This window comes from Mus musculus, chromosome 1 (assembly GCF_000001635.26).
Source record: "Mus musculus strain C57BL/6J chromosome 1, GRCm38.p6 C57BL/6J".
NCBI classification, from domain to species: Eukaryota; Metazoa; Chordata; class Mammalia; order Rodentia; family Muridae; genus Mus; species Mus musculus.
In genome coordinates, this window is record NC_000067.6 from 158,489,957 (window position 1) to 158,508,790 (window position 18,834).

General features: G+C 41.7%; 1 protein-coding gene, 1 long non-coding RNA gene and 1 other non-coding gene across 6 annotated transcripts in view; 2 read left to right on the forward strand and 1 right to left on the reverse strand.

Annotated features, from left to right (window-relative positions):
* Astn1 (astrotactin 1) overlaps positions 1-18,834 on the forward strand; it is a 329,685-nt gene that overhangs the window by 127,855 nt on the left and 182,996 nt on the right. For all 4 annotated transcript variants that reach the window (XM_011238739.3, XM_011238740.2, NM_001205204.1 and 1 more), the window contains exons 3-5: positions 12,092-12,485; positions 14,247-14,393; positions 15,406-15,513. In XM_011238739.3, the coding sequence (XP_011237041.1) occupies positions 12,092-12,485; positions 14,247-14,393; positions 15,406-15,513 (649 nt within the window). The remainder of the gene's footprint in view (positions 1-12,091; positions 12,486-14,246; positions 14,394-15,405; positions 15,514-18,834) is intronic.
* Positions 1-18,834, reverse strand: part of Gm37679 — a 121,219-nt gene that overhangs the window by 56,758 nt on the left and 45,627 nt on the right. The gene's annotated exons all lie outside the window — the stretch shown is intronic.
* Positions 15,669-15,777, forward strand: Mir488 (microRNA 488). The gene has a single exon (NR_030441.1). It is a non-coding gene; the product is annotated as a microRNA 488 (primary transcript).

Genomic DNA, 18,834 nt, shown 5'->3' on the forward strand with positions numbered 1-18,834 from the left:
ACAAAGCTGGCAACGTGTGGCAAGGGTGGGAGGGGCACCAGGGAAGGAGGAGGCCTGGTAGGGCAGTTGGAAATTCTTTTGTTTTGTTTTTTGTTTTTTGTTCTCTCTCTCTCTCTCTCTCTCTCTCTCTCTCTCTCTCTCTCTCTCTCTTTCACATTAATGATGGGAAGGATTTGAAGACTTGGTTAATCATTTTACCAGAAAAAAAAATGTAATTAGCTGAGGACAATATGCTGCTGATGTTGGAGCTGATGGTTTCATGATGCCTGCCCTAATAAGGGTGTCAGGATCGCAGTCAGACTGCCTTTACAAACCAGGCCTCTTCTCCAGAGTTTGTGCTTGATTAGCTCCAGAGAAAAACTGAACACAACATATTCTTTAAAGGGAAAGATAAGCATGCCAGTCAGTTCATGGCCCCAGGGAGGCAGCCCTTCTGGTCCCCCCTAGCTGTATCCTTCTCCTCTCATGCTTTGGGCCTTTGGCAAGAGGTGGTGGCTTGGAAGGGATTTTGGCACACAATGCTATGATCCTATTTGGCTATCAGCATCTCCCATAAGCCCTAAATTCCTTCTCTTCTTCTATTGCTACAATCTTTAGTTCTATTGTGCATCTTATTGGAGGGCAGGGCTGAGCCACAGCTGGAGGGCAGAAAGGCATCTGACTTTAAAGTCTCATTGTCCCCTGTAGGGTTAAAATGGGAATCTGGGGCTTGTGGTTAAAATGTTGATTAATGGATCAGATAACTTGCAAATTGATGGCACCTCATGATCAGCATTTAGTGGTTTGTATTGGGAGTGAGCATTACTATCCTTTGTTAGTTTTTATTAACATGTTGACTGAACTGACAGCTACACTGGAAGAAGGAATTTACATTGAGGAATTTCCCAGATCATATTGACCTGGGCCATGTCTATGAGATTTCCTCCTGACTGTTGATTCTTCCCAGCCAACTGTGGATGAAAACTATTTGTAAAGCTGGTGGTCCTGGGCTATAAAACAAAGATGACGAAGGACAAACCACAGAACAAGCCAGTAAGCAGCGTTCCACTGTAGTTTCTGTTCCAGTTCTACCTGAGCTCTTGCCCTGACTTTCCTCCATGATGGACTGTGTTCTAGAAATGCATACCTAAGAAACCTTCTCCCCTCCCAAGGTGCTTCTGCTCATGGGGTTTACCCTAGCAAATGAAAGCAAACTACAACAGGTCCTGAGGCAAAATGTGAAATGGACAGTCTTTACTTTTTAGCTTCTGTGTCTATATCTCTTGGTCAAAAATTGGACGGGTGGGGAGTCTGATAATAATGTAATTCCTAGTCTCCATCAAAAGTGGAAGTATGGCATTTTCTTGTTGATCCATCTCTGTTGTTTGGTAATGCTGTGCAATTGTCTGTTGTTTCACAGAGGTCTCTAATTGTAGAACAAGACTTTATAGATAATAAAGAGATTCAAGTCTGTGTGCATGGATACTATGTTCTCTCAGAGATAATCTTCTACATGTGTGTCATACTACATCTGAAAGCCTTCCTATCCTTAGATTTTGAAGAGCATTAATTTGTCTCCATTTCTCTCTCCCCCCCCCCTTTCTCATCCTCTCTCTCTGTCTGTCTCTCTCTCTCTCTGTCTCTCTCTGTCTCTCTCTGTCTCTCTCTGTCTCCCACCCCCCCTTGTTTCTTGTGTGGATGTGAGCATGATGCTGAGACCTGAAGACATCCTTGGGTGTTGATCCTTAGGTACTTCTATCTTTTGTTTGACACAGCAGGTCTCATTGGCCTGGAACTTCTACCTAGCTCCAAGAGAGCTGGAATATGAGTTATCTGGAATGTACCTGTCAGACATGGGGTTTTCCAGGGATCTACTTGTCTAGAACACATGTTTTCAGGATCTAGTTATCTTCTCTAGCTATCATGCCATAGCTGGGATTGTTGGCATTACCCACTATATCCAGATTTTTCTGATGGGTTCTGGACGCTTGAATTCAAATCCTCCTGTTTGAGAAGCAAGCACTTTTCTGACTAAGCTATCCTCTCAGCACACTGATTACACTTTGAAAGCATCTATCCCAGAAATCTTAATATCAAGCTCCTCCCTCTATGTAAAGTAACCATCTTTGGCACAATTGAGCTATTGCTCTGAGTTATGCATTTATGTAGCACAATGATTAAGCTTTACTGAAGGATGTGGGGTAATGGTGCAGGCAATATTGATAATACCAAGGATAGACATATGGGGTTCCTTGCTTGCATAGCTCCAAAGACTAGCTATGAAGGCAAGACAGCCCAGGGCCTAATTTATGGAGGACAGTGAGCGATCTGGATGAGTAGAACTCTGGCTATCATTGTAGGCCTTTCTGTTTCTACAAGGTCCTGCAGCCACATAACTAGGGATCAGTATTTAGGTATTGATCTGACTTTGTATCCCTAGATAAATTTGTAGAAATTACTTAGCTCCTTTTATCTTTCCTCATTTAAAAATAAAAGCAATAATTTCTAGTTATATTTATTGACTAATCTAGTTTATATTCATGAGTATATTAGGCATTACGTCTGGCACATGGTAGGAATTTAACAAATACTACCATTACTATTAATTTCCCTTCTCCATACTAACAGTATGGGAAGAAGGCAGTATGTTTCTCTAGTCACCAAACAAGGCAGAAGCCCAATGAGAAAGGAAATGCACACGGTGGAGTTGTGATAAAAGAAGGAGAAGCATGTGAAGTGGTTTGTCCTTGAGTTTGCCATGTAACAAAACATCAGCTATGAAGACTCATCAATCTTCCATATCATTGAAATTTTTTTAGTAACAGAAGAGTAGGGGCAAGGAGATTTGAATACTTGACTAGGCCCAATTACAACAGAATTCATCACACCCATGATGATTAATTTATACCCTACATTTAGGTCATGAATAGGAAGGCCATCTGAAAGGCCTTCCACCTATACCTTTTCTAGGCTCTCTGAGAAGCACAGCTTTGATGAGTCCATAAGACTTTTCACCTTATGACTGTAATAAGATGAAAATTTACAATTGGTTTATATAGTGACAGTAAATATTATAGACCAAGTTCAAATTAATCTTAACTTCTCAGCTAATGGTGTTATCTGAAGTCACTGAGATGTCCAGGTATCCTTTTTTGCATATGGTCTTTCTCAATGACAGGGTTTTAAAGTAACTGATTGTTTTTTCTCAGTTCCAACTGGTGCCCACAGAGCCATCAACTCTGTAAGACTTCCTTTTCCATCCCTTGGACTAGGCTTCCTCACTTTTGTGGAAATAGATTAAAAGAAAAAAAATTCCTCCACTAATTCCATCTGGTTAAACAACAAGAAGAATTCTAATGGTCATTAGCAAAAATACCCAGTGCCTCTCCTATTACTTGTTCAATAATTCCCTTAATGTTTGGTCCTAATGGAGCAGATTATTATCACAATTTTATTTCATCAAGATCACCTACTGCAAGAAAACAAGGTGGAAAGAGGAAAGGAGCGTAGCCAAAGATAGGCATTGGGCATTAGCCAGCTGGAGATGTTTATTTATTGGCTTCATGCTTGGCTAGTGAAGTTTTGAAGGGCTGGTGCTCATAGCTCAGGGAGAAAGCCTGTCTCATGCTGTTCTGCTCACGGGGTGCTGAGACAGCGAGCTGGAGTGCTTTTGTTTCTATGTGGATCCTTTAGTCTCCTAGCTTGGCTGTCATGCATAATACACACATTTATGCATGGGTATGCACACACACAGCTACAAAATGGGTTGTATAAGGATCTATCCTTTTAATACCTGACACTGATTAGGGGTCACATTCGGAACATCTGCCTCAATTGCATCATCTTTCATAGAACTTTTGAGTTTAAACCCAGAGGGATGCAAGTACCCAAGCTCTGTCTCATTCCTCATTTCCCTTCTAGAGATCTAGGCCATTTATTGGAATGAAAGAATCCACTGAGGTGGACTTGGACTTAAAAACACACCCACGGCAAGCTATTGCTCTATCGTCCTGTTCCACTCAGCTTCACTCAACCTCAGCATTCTCATTAAGACAAAGACAGGTAACTAAAGCCATTAAGGATCCGAGCACAGTTTAATAAGAAATACCCCTGTGTTGCAAAGGGACAGCAAAGTCAGGGGTCTGAGTCAAGAAAAAAAAAAAACTTCAACATCCCAAAACAGCATCTCTAAAAAAGGAATTCGAAGGAGAAACTAAAATAGCCCAGGCTGACTCCAGCAAGCTTGCCTCCAGCCACTGTCCCTGTTCACTCCAGGCTTGCCTTAGATGAGACTCCAGAGTCTCATAGAGGAGTTAAAAACATTCCAGATTCAAAAGAGAAAGACAGTGATCAAAGCTAACTGTCTTGAAAGTTTTAGGCCTCTGAAAATTAAAATGAAGTAAATAAGGAAGAAGCTATAGCGTTGAGTTGCCCTAGAGAAAAATCTGCTGATGATCACACTAGATTGCAGAGGCCCTAAGGATCACCCTGCCTACCCAGAAGTTTCTTCATGTCAGAGTTGGTCTTGTGTCTACGGGAGGTTGCTGTTCGCTCTATCTTGGTCAGGCAAATAACATTTTAATGAGGCAGGGTCATAAGAGCATTCCATTTCTTCTCTAAGTACTGGGTACGTGGGACTAAGTGTGAAAAGGGGAATCGGGAACTCTCAAGGCATCAGGCAACAGCAAAAGCATGTGCCATTGAGCGGCTAGCCAAGTGTGGTGGGGCTATCTCCTGCCAGGGAGCTGTGCCTGCCATTCATGTCAGAAGACTCAGAATACATATTGTGGTCCCTTAATTAATATGGTGGCCCATGGCAACTGGAAAGCATTTCCACAAGATTAAAAGCTTCAGAAAGCCCCCAAGAGAAGATGATGTTCTTAATAACATATAAATTGAACTTGCTACTTAATATGTTTGAAGCGTTTCACTTGTCTTCCACTTAGGAAGGAAATAGGCAAGGGATAATGGATTTCTATTCACCAACCACCACAGAAGAGAAAAATCTGTCAGAGAAGATAACCAAGGGATTTTTCTTCCTAGTTTGATGGCTTCCTCTGCCAGAAAAAGGATTCTCAAGGTCAAGAATATGTTACCACAGTCTCAATGGCATTATTTGACTTCAAAGATCTGACTGTACTTTGGGATGGGAGATGTCCTTCTATCAGAGCTAAATGGAGTTGATGGTTGCTTCTGAATCAACTCCATTATGTCTTTGGTCTGTGGTTTTGGCTTCATGGGCAGGAAGATGTGACCATGTTCTTCCTACCATTGCCCAAATAGCTTAGCATTATTTTCAGTTTGGTGTGGGTCACGGTTACAATCAACAAGAATTGCTACATTTCCTTCAGTCACCTTATGCTCTAGGGGTAGGCCTGTATTAGGTTCAATGAGGCCAGGATGTTTGCAGAAAGTTGCATAGTAGGACAGAACTGTTATTTTATTGGGAACTACATTAGTTTTTTTTCTCATTGCTGTGATCAAACACTTGTCAAAAAAGGAACTTAAAGAAAGAAGGCTTCATTTGACTTATATTTCAAGGGGTACAGTCTCTGTGGTGAAGAAATCATGGTAGTAGAAGCTTGACACAAGTCATCACAGGGAATCGGGAATGTGGGGTATTAATGCTTAGCTTGCATCCCCAGGCCATGGGATGGTGCCATTTAAACTCAGGTTTGGGTTTCCTTCCCCAGTTAAACATTTTCAGAAACACCCTCATAGACACACTCAGAGCTGTGTTTCTGTGGTGATTCTAAATCCAGTCAAGTCAACAAATTAGTTTAATTGTCACAGAGATCTTCCGACTAGTAATTTGGGCCTGTTTTCTAATGGGCTTACAAATCACAAGGTCAGAAAGGTCTTGAAGTTATCTATCATCCATCCATCCATCCATCCATCCATCCATCCATCCATCCATCCATCCATCCATCCATCTATCTATCTATCTATCTATCTATCTATCTATCTATCTATCTATCTTTTGTATAACATTTATTTGTTTATTATCTAAGTATCTATTCATCATCTGTCTCTCTCTGTCTGTTATCTATGTCATTAATTGTTTATTCAGGGCAATCTGGTTGTGGATTAGAATGTGGCTAGATGCCACAATGGGTTTGATGAAGCTCTCCTTTATTTCTGCTTCCTGGAAAAGTCAAAGGAGGATATAAGCTATTGTTGCCATATGTGATTCTTGACTCTGCTCTTTGGGCATTCTTAAGAAAAATTAAGAATGTGACTATTTAATTCTTATTTTTCACTACTCTTTAATTTGTTTGTGGATGTGATTTTGAATTCTGTGTGTCAAGTTGCCCCAAGGGATAATTAATGATGTCTCAAATTCACTCTACTGTTCCTCCTCCACTGGACTTTGAAATGCTAGCTGATTGATTGGCCACAGTCTCTTGACAGATGGTCACTAGAAACAAAATCTCAGCTTTTCCACTTTTCTGCCAATGGTTCACAGAGCCCAGGTGATGCTCTAAACTTCTGTGACATTTAATAGATCCAGTCTCTTTTATTCTATGATTTATTGATCATGTGACACTGAACAGGGAAGGGTTTCACTGGTCTCCAGGTTACTCCATTTTTGCACAACATACATTCACCTATTGCTGTTCCTTTTATTCTAAAAAGCGCTAGCTGTTTTTAGCACCAATAATCAGAGTGGCTTTCTTTTATGTCTGCATTTACTTTTGTTCTTTGATTTTGTTCCCTGACTAGAATGTAAACACCATTAGATTAGGAACCCTAGCTGTATTATTCCTCTAACAGTAATAACACTAGTAAAACACGAGAAACATACATCCCTAGTGCAGGTCTGGCAAACATTCACTGAATGGCTTAATAACAAATAAATTAGTCTCATAAGTAATGGGCTTGTATCAGTTTAGCTTGTAGGCATATAGATGTCTATAATACAATGAATTCAAAATCTATGAGCCCTGTCTTCCCCTCTCTCTTTCTTGCTCTCCCTCTCACCCTCCCTCCCTCTTTTACTTCATTCTTTCCTTCCATTCTACAAGCAGGTATTGGCTTTCTGCTTATGCCAGGTACTAAAACCAAATCTCGAGCTATAAGAGATGTGTCAGACATGACCCCAACTTTCATTAAGACTATAGTCTATTAGAAGAGATGGAAAAGTCAGTCCAAGAGAGACTGACTTGTGAGTAGTGTGGAGGGCCTATGCTCAGGGCACTGAGGCTGGAGAGGAGTCCACGGAACCCAGAATGCTGAACTAACTTTGAAGAGTCAGCTGAAATTGGAGGTATAACCCAGAACCTAGGGTGAGCAAACAGTGGGTCTTGTGGTTAAATCAGGGGATTAGAATAAACATAAAAAGAAGATCTGAGTAAAATTTCACTGACCCTTGGAAATTATCAATGTTATCGAAAACACTTACACACACAAAAAACTATAAAATATACAAATTATCTGACAAGCTTCATGTTCCTCTCTCTTCAGTGAGTAGCATAAATGCCAATTTCATAATAAAATAAAGGTTGTTTTCATTTGTTTGATCTCTATTAAAGCCAGCATGAATGATTTATTGATTTTTTAAAAAGAAAAATGTTTTTAAATGTCACTTTTTTTTACAAGATATTTGCGAATAGATGCGGAGTCCACATATGCTTCCCGTTCAGTTATACTTACAAAATGTTAACAGTTTTGAAAAATCAATAAAATGGTCAGAAACCCCATGCAAAGTTGAATAAAGAGCAAATAATGCTATACCAGGAAGTCAGTTGTTATTTATTTTTAATGTTCACAGTCTGTACCTTATTGCTCATCACCTGAATAGAGATGCACCTTAATGTTTTGTTTTGGGTTTTCAGTGCCATAAAACCTGAAGCTAACACAAATACACTCTGAACAGAGTGAAGAAGTCCAGAAACACAAAACCAGCCAAGGCTTGCCAACAACTCCTGTACTTTCACTGAAGTCAGATTGGCCGGTGGGTTCTTGCTCAGAATATAGGCACAAGTCTATTTAGCCTCAGATGCCAGAAGGACTTTGTTCCTCCCAATAAACTTTCATTTGCAGATCCCATAAAACCTTTATCTTGTGTTTCTTCCACATTTGGTTAACAGGAAGTCCCCAGGTGCCCTTGACCTAAGGTGTGGGCCTTTGTCGTATGCTACCTCTCTTACAGTCTTTGAAAGAAATATCCTACGGCATCTATGACTTTCATTTGTAAACTTTTCTCTGAAGGTAGGGGAGCTAAAAATAGTGGATAGTCCAATGAACTGGGTTTGTATGAGATTGTAATTGTAACCAAATGTCCCAGTGGGCTTCCAAGTTCTCATTGTATAAGGACCAATTATTTAACTTTCTACACATATGCCCTAATTCAAATATAACAATGCATTTTTTTATTATGAAGGGGTTTTATATTTCTGCTTGGTATTTGATCATTGAATAGAGCACGTAAGTCAGAAAAACTTATCCATAGTGAACTTATTATTATCATCACAAAATCTCATTTTAAAGAACATCACATATAAATAGTACATAATATTACATCTTACATAATATTGTTTTTATGATAATCCACTATTAATTATTAAGTCACAACAAAGTGTTGAGACGCCTGTTACCAAGTTGTGTTATGGGAGCAAGGAAACTTTAGAAGAACCTGAGTCCGAAAACCCTTTCCCTATGCCTGAGGTAAATTGCCCTTGCTGGCTAGAGCTTGTTACTGGTAACCAATTGCTAGAGAGCTGAGGCCATCAAAGTCACTGCCTCTCAGCAGAGAAAATATTCTATTGATGTTACACCAGAGACACTAAATATACAGGTTTAGCCAAATAAAACCTTGTTTTCTAACTTTTTATAGGCTGTATGTTTTAGAGAAACAAACATAAGATATCTTCAGTTGGCTGTCTGGACTTTATTATATGATAAGTTAATTGTATAGGACCCTAACAAATTGGCCTTATGGAAGTATAGGATCTGAGAGTCTCCCACTCAACTCCACCACTGTCTTAACTTCTCTGGGCACCATGGGCTGCTCATCAGACGAGGGGGGCAAACCTAGAGATTTTCAGTGTGTGCTGAGCTAAAAGAGAACATGCATTTCTATGTTAAAATTCATCTCAATTTTATGACCTAACAACACCTTGCTGGCATTTTTAAACATGGAGAAGATACAATGTGAAAGAGGTGTGGGGTTATTGTTGGTTTGTGTATCTACCACATAATCTTGGATCTGGGTTCTTAGTAGTTGCTTGTGAAACGGTCCTTTGTGATGATGGTTCTCCGACTTCTAGTCAGGTAGATGTGGACATTGGCTAGTTTCTTTTTTCAATGTGTGAAGTTAGGATGGAGCTACATACAGGTATCCTAACGTGCCCATTTTATCCTTTGACTGTGTGAAGAGCCAGAAGAAAACTTCTGTTTCTATGGGCAATGCTCCTCATAGTGACTGAAGCCTAATGGCCTACATGCTCTGGGTCTATTGTCTGGGGGAGATGTCCTCTAAGGAGATGGCTCAGTAGATACAGTGTACGCTGTGCAAGCATGGAGACCTGAGTTCATCACCAGCACCCACATGATATTCAGGCACTGTGGCTCGCTGGGGTGAGATTCTGTAACTGGACATGACAAAGGGTAGGGCAGATACAGGAGGATCCTGGGATGTAACTGACCAAACAGTCCAGAGACAGTCTCTGTTTAAAAAATAAGATGACTACCAATAAAGGAAGACACCCAACATTGACTTCTGGGCTCTGCACATGTTTGCCCCACCCCCTCCACACACCTTGCCCCCTCCACACAAAGAATATAGGCTCTGAAATTAGTCAGTAGGGCTGTACTACAGTCCTTCTAATTTTGCACATTGCATGACCTTGGGCAAATTAACTTCCATGCCTCATTCTCTTTTTTAAACAACAGTGGGGATATTCTTAGAGTTAAAACTTTAAGCATTGTGAACAACTGTCTAATTCATAGTAAAAGCACCCATTAATGAACAGCTTGGTATCTTTTTATTATTGAGTGATATGGGCAATGAATCTATGGGCTGGATTTTACTGTAACCCTGTTGTGACCATCTGTATGCAGAATTAGTAAGGAAGGGTGGAGGGGTTCCTAAGGAACCCTGTGTGAGCCAGAAAGATGGTGTTCAAACCATTCCTCGGGGATTGATGTTTATGTTGCTCTTACAGCTCTTTGGGGAATAAAATTACCTCTGGCTTTCAGTGGCCTAATTCAATGTCTGACAACTTCTCTCAGTCGGGAAGTTATTCCTTCTGTGTGGCTTAATTACCTATTGTTGCAGCTTTAGTTTGGGGTGAGAGAAAGGATAGCCCATCTACTCTGCCATGAAGATGATTGACGGCTCTGCTGAAAGCTATTAGGTCGTACACAGATGCTTACTGTCCATGCATTAGCTCAGGGCTTGGTTCTATACAGTCGACTGTGGTGTCCTGTAGGCAGGGTTCATTTAGCTCCATGTGTCTAAGAGTCCTCAATATGGACTGCAGGGGAGGTAGCAGTTAAGAAGACCTAGAATACTTGGTTTTATACTTCCACCCTATGCAATTAGAATGGATTACTCTCTGTGTACCTGCCTGAGAAGTTGCATCAGAAGACTGCCACCTCAAAATAAAGTAAGAAAGACTTGAAAAGCAGAAATTTAAGTTCCTAGCAAGCCTCACGACTTGGCATGTCACTTACCAGCTGCCTCTACTGAATGCTGCTTTGCCTCTTTGTGTAGCCTGTTTGAGCATGGCAGTGTGTGAGTGTGTATGTGTGCTTGTTGGCATATATGTGTGCATATGTCCTTTTCTCACAAAGATGGTGGCAAATGGAGAATAGCCGGGAAGATTTACTGGGAGACTGTATTTATAAATCCAGAACATAATCATTGTGACACTGGGGGAAAGAAAAGGAGAGAAACCTTTACATTTGTTTGTGGGAATATTCTTGATCCATCTTCATAGGTTGGACTCCATGGGAAATGAGGAGACTTTTAACTCTATAATATTCAGTAGGATTTCAGTGGCTAAAGCCAAGGTTATGAGGAGAACCTTTTGGCGCACCTTGACCTAGTGAAATAGATTTAAAGCGATATTGGCCAAAATACAGGGATGAGCTTGAGTGTGCACCAGAAGGTTGATGTCCCTGGGGTGCTGAAAGGGAAGAACGTAGGAGGCGATCTTCATCTCCCCAAACCCCAGCTTGGCTCGTCAGGGCCAGTTGTTCAGCCTCACTGAACACTGTATCTTTATCTACAGCAGACAGCTGGTGCTGTGCTGACTTGTAAGAACTGGCCTCTGAGGTGGTGACCTCTGGGTTGTTGAGGGTTCATCAGGAAACTCCCCCACCAGCCAGACTGGTGACATCAGTCCTTTTCTCCATGGAAACAAAACTAAACTGAGTCCCCGCCACCCAAGGCATGTGCAAACAGTGGGATTTCTTCACACAGTTGCTACTCAACTCTGATGGATGTAAATGGGTTGATGGTTTCCCCTGCTGGGCCAGTTATTCTGATGGAGACAGCTGAGCAGGTCCTTGATGGTGTGTGATGTATTGTGCTGGGCACTTTCCATCATTACTTTTCCTGATACTTAGCAACCCCCATCAGCAGTTAACTGGCGACTTCTTTATTGTATAGACAAGAAACCTGAGTTTTAGAACTGAGAGGACTCATTGATTTGTGGATCCAGTGTTAGGATCCATCTAAGATTGATTGTTTAGCTATGAGATGAAACTGGATGCCACCCCATGCTGGCTGCTGAAAAGAAAGCTCTAAAGCAGTTTTATGTGTAACATGTTTGGCATAAGAAACAAACTCTCTCTTTGGCTTCTGCTACTGAAAACCCCAAATCTCAATACTCTCCACCTTCTATCTCAAATATTTGCTAAGCCAGCAGCAGCTGGATTCCTTGAAACAATGCACTAAACAGGTCATCTCATTTTTCTTCATTGTTAAGCACCAATACCTGCAGAGTGTCCCTTAGTTACTGAGTGATGCTTCCTATAAGTGCTCAGTACATTAGAATGAGTAAATTAATGAATGAGTGATAAATGGAGTTAGCAGATGTACCTATGACACTGTGGGGAGAGCTTATCTTTCTTTGTGCAAACATCTGATGTCCTGTCTTTCCAGGGTGGCATGATCGCTCTGTTGCTATCCATCTTGTGCCTGGTGATGATCCTGTACACTCGCAGGCGCTGGTGCAAACGTCGCCGGGTTCCCCAGCCCCAGAAGAGTGCCAGTGCAGAGGCAGCAAATGAGATTCACTACATCCCATCTGTGCTGATTGGAGGCCATGGGCGGGAAAGCTTGCGCAATGCCCGTGTGCAGGGCCACAACTCCAGTGGCACTCTGAGCATTCGGGAGACACCCATCCTGGATGGCTATGAGTATGACATCACAGACCTGCGTCACCACCTGCAAAGGGAGTGTATGAATGGAGGGGAGGACTTTGCCAGTCAGGTCACACGCACTTTGGACTCCCTACAGGGATGCAATGAGAAGTCTGGGATGGATCTAACACCAGGTAGGAATGGAAGAAGGGATGGGCCTGTTTAGTCCTTGCTCAGGGAGCCAAAGCGTAAATAGGGATAGTCAACGGCTGTTATACAGCAAGATGTACCAATGCCTTTCTTTGGGGGTGGACCCAAATAACCTGTTTCATGAGCTCCACCCCAACTGAGGTGCTATTAACACTTAATAGTTCCTGCGAGAAAGCCAGTTGTCTTTATGAGTGTGATCCCTGGTAGGTTGCCTGTGCTCCAGTGGACAGCCCTACAGCCATATATATACATTAAAAAAAAAAACATTATTAAAAGGACATAAAGGTGGGGTGGGGAAGTGTGTAGGAGGATATAGGAGGAATAAAAATGGGTGGGGTCTGATCAAAATGCGTTGTATATATTGATGAAATTCTCAGACTTAAAAAATTTAAAAACAACCCACTTCTTTATAAAAGAAGAACCATAATGTAAGTTGGATCTACTTCCACTTGCACTTCCACCCAGCTTGGTAGCAAAGAGATACCTTTACATGTAGCCCAAGTGTATCAGAGCTTCTTTGTACAGCCCTCTAGGAAGTAAGGAGGCATCTTGGGAAACTGACCTGGCTTGACTTGCTTGTATATCACATATTCTCGCAGGCAACTTAGTTATCTAGTAACATGGAAGGTCCTCAGCTACCTGCTTTTTGTTTGGTTGGTTCTTGTTTTGATTGGTTTTGGTTTGGTTTTCTCTCTCTGCCTCCTAAGATGTGGGCCTTGGGTCTTCTAATTGTGTTATCTTCTGCTTATGTGCTTCTACACAGGATTCATTTTTTTTTTCCAAATAAAATGAAAGAATTCAATCAAAGCATCAGATCTTAGATGTTAGCTATATCTATCGAGAGAGTGGATAGGACAACCTTGGCCCTAACGTAACAGAACAAGATCAGGGTCAAAAACATGAAGCAAAGGAAGATCTGTTCTTTTAAGATAGCCAACCTCTCTCTCTCTCTCAAACTGCTATGAATAAGTACACCTTAAAAGACAGCATCTCAAGAGTGGTCCTCAAGGTACTGCCCAGTCCCTTCTTTGAGGAAGACACAGTCAATACAGCATGCTGCTAAAGATGCAGAGACTTTCCATGAGGCTGCAAAAGGTGAAATCACATAATTGGGAAATGGAAATTCTCGTTAGCATCTAGAAGATGACCTGTATCAATAATCATTTCCTAATACAATCTAATGTCTGAGAACTTTAAAAATCTGAGAGTAGAAAGGAAGATTCTCCAGCATGCATCATATTCCACATAGCACCAAGGCCATGGAATGGACAAATGGTACTTTGGGGGTTCAATCCCAAAGCTCTTTAGGGAACAGACAGATTGCCCAAATCCATGCAGTAGTTAAGAGTTCAATCAGCAGGGAATACTGGAGTCTGTGATGAAAGACAGGCCACATTTTGTCAGAATGCACATAGATTCTATTTCTGCTAAAACCCAGTGCTGTCCAGAAGGAAAAACCCCACATTTTGTGTTTAGCCAAAGGCTGGCTAGTAGTGACATTATCAATACGGAATTAGCTAAATTGGATTTTCAATGGTAATCCTCTTACTTCGCTCCTCCTGTAACTTTGTAGCCCCTAGACAGCAGAAAGGAATGTCTTCCTTTCCACCAGCCTCTTTTTCTATGTTCCTCGTTTCAATAATTGGGACCTATCTACTCAGCTCAAGCAGACTTTCTCACTTCCATTCATTTTTTTGCCTTTACTCTTGTTTTGTTTTGTTTTTTCCTGACTTTTCCTTATATAGGGAGTGACAATGCCAAGCTTTCCCTGATGAACAAGTATAAAGACAATATCATAGCCACAAGCCCCGTGGATTCTAACCACCAGCAAGCCACTCTGCTCTCCCACACCTCCAGCAGCCAGAGAAAGAGGATCAACAATAAAGCCAGAGGTACTCATGTCTAGTTCTACGTTATTCAGATGAGTTCCAGAATGTGGGCAGAGGTGGTGGGCCCATTAATCCAACTACATGCACTGTGATACATAGCTACAAATGTATATGTCTGGTACAACCTTCAGGAGGCCAGATAGATGCTACTCACCCCAAAATTTAAGATTAGAAACCTCTTGATTACATACTGTCATGGACATGAGTATTTTCTAGGAACAAATTGAACAACTGTGCAAAGATGTTTGTAAATGGCTGCTTATCACATTTAAACAAGCTAAAAATCAGAAATGGTATAGACGCCCATCAATAGGGAATTGGTAGACTATCTGGCACATCTGCCTAATGTCCAGTGATTTACCCTGCAGTCATTTAAAATGATCATATAGATCTTTATTTGTTAATATGGAAAGTTGCCCACCTATTCAATGAGGAAAATGTGATTATAATCAGGGTATGGCTCAATTCCATTTTAAAGGGAGATTGAAACCCCTTTACCTGTTTCAGTATCAGAAAAGGACAGAGGGTATATCCATCAAGCAATAGAAAAAATTGCCCCTGTTTTAGAGGGCTTGCAGGACATGTTCCCTGCACATACGCCTATCTCTCTTTTTATCCTTTTTGTATATATTCTTGAATCAGGAAAAACTCAGAAGTATAATGTCTTTTCTGCTCTGATGCAATTCTGGTCTTCTATCAAGCAGGATGGAACATTTTCCTTTCTTTTTCCTCTACCCCCTCCCTTCTCTGGAAGTCCTCTCTGACGAGTAGATGCCCGACAAGTCCCTAATCACAGAACCATGTTCTCTGCAGGGATCAGAGCACTATCTGTTGCTCTCCTAAGTGCCTGCTTCTTCACAAGCCTGGGTATCAAGAAGTCCCAGCCCCTCTGCTACCTCTCCGAGACTGTGTGTCAGCCACTCTTATTTTTATTAACTTCCCAATTAGACCTCATCCTGTGATTCTGCAATCATGCAAAATGAAAATATCTGCTCTGATTCTCAATTCATTTCAGCTGGTTCTGCCTTCTTGAACCCTGAAGGGGACTCCAGCACAGAGGCCGAAAATGACCCACAGCTGACCTTCTACACAGACCCCTCTCGGAGCCGGAGGCGCAGTCGAGGTACGGATGGTGGGAAGGTGTGTAAGTAGGGTGTAGGTGGGAAAAGCAGGGGCCACAGAGCGCTCCCTCACTCTGTGGACTGGAGCCAACTTCAGCAGGAAGAATGCCTGGATCCCAGCTGGAGCTTCCTCCAGGGAGGAATGGAGAGCCTAGAGTTCGGGTGAGAGTGAGAATCCTCTCTCCCAGATAATAGCACTCTCAAACAAGTTTCCATGTTGTTTGAAAGGCTGTTTCTTGGTCAGAAGACTCTCAATTTCTTCTGGAAGACTCAGCAGTCATGTTTTACTATTCAGACAAACAAAGTGGATGGGGTTTAATAAATGAATAATACACGTACTTGTCATCAGTTCAACTGCATTGGCCTTGAGATTGAGCTAGACTGGGGTAGGAGGGCATGGTCAGTAAGGAATTATCTAGGAGTTGAGAATAACTTGGCCTTTGAGGTTTTACACAGTAGAATCTTGAGACCCACGCCTCCAAACCCTTCACTTCTCCTGGCACAGTTTAAGCTAATTTATTATTCACATCTACACTTCTGTATGTATGGCTGCAGGGTCATCCTAGGTGAAGTCCCGGACTTCAGCTGTGACTCCTGCTACTACTGTAGGAGATACTATGACCTTCCTGGTGTTGCCATTACCTCTGACAGTGTTCTATAGACAAACAGCAGTGAGTTTCAGGATCTCCTTCCTGTGTGGCGTGGCATAAGGATGCAGACCCTCTGAGCATCCATTCTCACATATTGAATGACTTCCAAATAACACATACAGAAGGCTTCTGTGAGAATTACATCCTTTCTTTATTTTGGCAACTGCTAAAGTACTATGAAATCCTCATTGCTACTGCTGGATCTTCCCAGTAGTAGTCTATAGTTTTTACCGAGCCCCGTGTTGAAATATACTAAACAGACTCTCCTCAAGACATTGGTGGAGGATATATGAATGGCATCAACTGTGTCATCTTTGCGTGGCTATAATGCAGTGGCCTTGCCAAACAATGCCTAACCAGTGGCTTTCAGAACTCACACATACTGGCTGAGTCCTACCTCCACTCAAATTCTCTTCATACAGAATTTATTCTTCCCAGGAACTCCAAGAAGGAAGATACTTTCCTTCTGTGTTCCAGTGTCTGTAAGCTCCTCAGTCTGTAGCATTTGAGTTTTTCTTGTCACCTCTTTTCCTGAGGAGCCAGCGGGGCTCTTAATTGACTAACTGTAGAGTCTCATTTTTCCTGACATTAGAATATGGATAACAGTACCTTCCTCTCCCTAGATGCTCAAAATCATTTATAGAACAAATACACAATCTAGGCTGTATCAAAGCAGGTTGTGTCTTGTTTTAATAAAGTCTTATTTGAGAAAACCCCTGGTGGTGGGTTAGAGTTAGTTACTTTACAGCATAACATGATTTGTTTTCCTAACTTCCAAGTCCCTGTAATGCATCAACTGTCTACTGCTATTAACTAAACTGTAAGTGGCTTAGGGGTGGAGCGTTCCTATAATTATTTTTTCAAAGTGCCTACTAAAGGAGTTTGCCTATAATATATGTGTGTGAGTGTCTGCTTAATTGGACTGGATACATCAATCAGACCAGCAAAAGCATCATATAACCTAGCTCCTATGGGTCAGCCTCTATGATAGGTAGTGGATACATGAAAACATGGCAGAACGATAAGGCTTTATTTAATAATGTAAATAAACAAAACAAGCACTCAGAAGCGATACACTTAATTCTACATGGCAGCAATAGGAGGCAGTAAAGAAGAGTTAGCACTGAAAAATAGGTAATGTATAGAATGTCTGGAAAAAGAATTCTTAGATGTGAACATTTCAGTAGAGGAATGAAGTACATTAAAAAAAAAAAGCTGAGGACTCTAAGCAATGTGGTTGTCAAGGAAGTGAGGGAGCCTGTAGCTCTAGCCAGGATATAAACAAACATAGGGGAAGTAAGGATGAAGGCAGAGAATAAGCTAACTACCAAAGCACAAACCTGCCTGCCACGCTCTTAGAATTGCACTGGATTCTGTAAACAAATAGGAAACCACTGGACAATGTGAAGGCAGGCGAGGAGGCTAGATTGTGGGTTGACAGTGCACATAGAGGAAAGGGACAAAAATATCAGTTGCAAGTTATTGCAATCACAGGAGAGCAGTGGCAAGTGCCTGCAAACAGTGATGACATCGTGTGATAAGAGCTGTAACAGCAGGGTGCACTAAGGGCTAGAAGAACAAGGAAGAGTGAGAATCTGTTCTTGAAGGTTTCAGGGAAGTGTTTTCAGGAAGCTGTTGTTGAAGCGTAGGTGTTGACCAGGATGACAAGGTGACAAAATGGCCTTCTGTGGAGGAGGAGATAATCTGTGCAAAGTCACTGGAATGGAAGAGATGGTTTAGTGAGAAAACTGAAACATAGTTCAGTAAAGTCTAGGGTGCATGTTTGTGGATTGTTTGGGAAAGCCAGCCAAATGCTCAGCAGAATCCAGGAAGAATATAGTCGTGACTGCAAAGGTCTTGGATCTGTCTAGTTTAGCTAGTCAGTTGTGCTGTGTGGAGGCCTCTGTCTCTCCTCTGGAGGCAGTGTAGACAATAGCTGAGAACCAGTGGGTGTATCTGTGAGGGTAAGACAGGTACTGCCTGAGTCCTAATGTAAGATGAGAAAATGGAGATGTAACCTTGAACATCAACAACAAAACAAAAGACCTTCTATTTAAAGAGTTGGTGGTAAGAAAGTGTGCCTTGTGAACAAACAGGGAAAGTGTTGGATCGAATGGAGTTGTAGGAGTTGAGAAGCCATCTGATGACAGTGGAGATCAGACAGGATACTGGGTTTGAGAAACAGGACAGGTAGAGTTGGCAGTATGTAGAGCATTTAGTGCCAGAGGGAGGATGTTCTCTTGATGGATGTGATACTGTGGGTTAATCCTTAAGTGTGAGGAAATGGACTCCATGTGTAATATTCAAAATTAATCTGTAAGCATTATCTTGCCCAAGGACTAGGTAACTCCCTGGAATGCTGGGAGTTCTTAAAAAATAATAAAGCCTCTTGGGAAAGTATCACGGCCTGTAGGTATGCCTTTGTAACCCCCTGTAGTACGGGTCTCAGGGCCATTCAGCTGGAAAATTCTAGGGAATGGTCCTAACCAAAGTCCATCTCTTGGTCAGTATTTAATATTTAATGAAGCTTGCTTCAAAATGGTGGAACTAGGTTTTCTCTGGTGAAGCTCAGGCTGTCAAGATACTAGTGTGAATAGTAGCTCTCTAACTTGCAAGAGCCAGAGGCTACCGGCAACCTCTGCATCTCTTCCTTCTCCCAAGTCTCTCCATAGC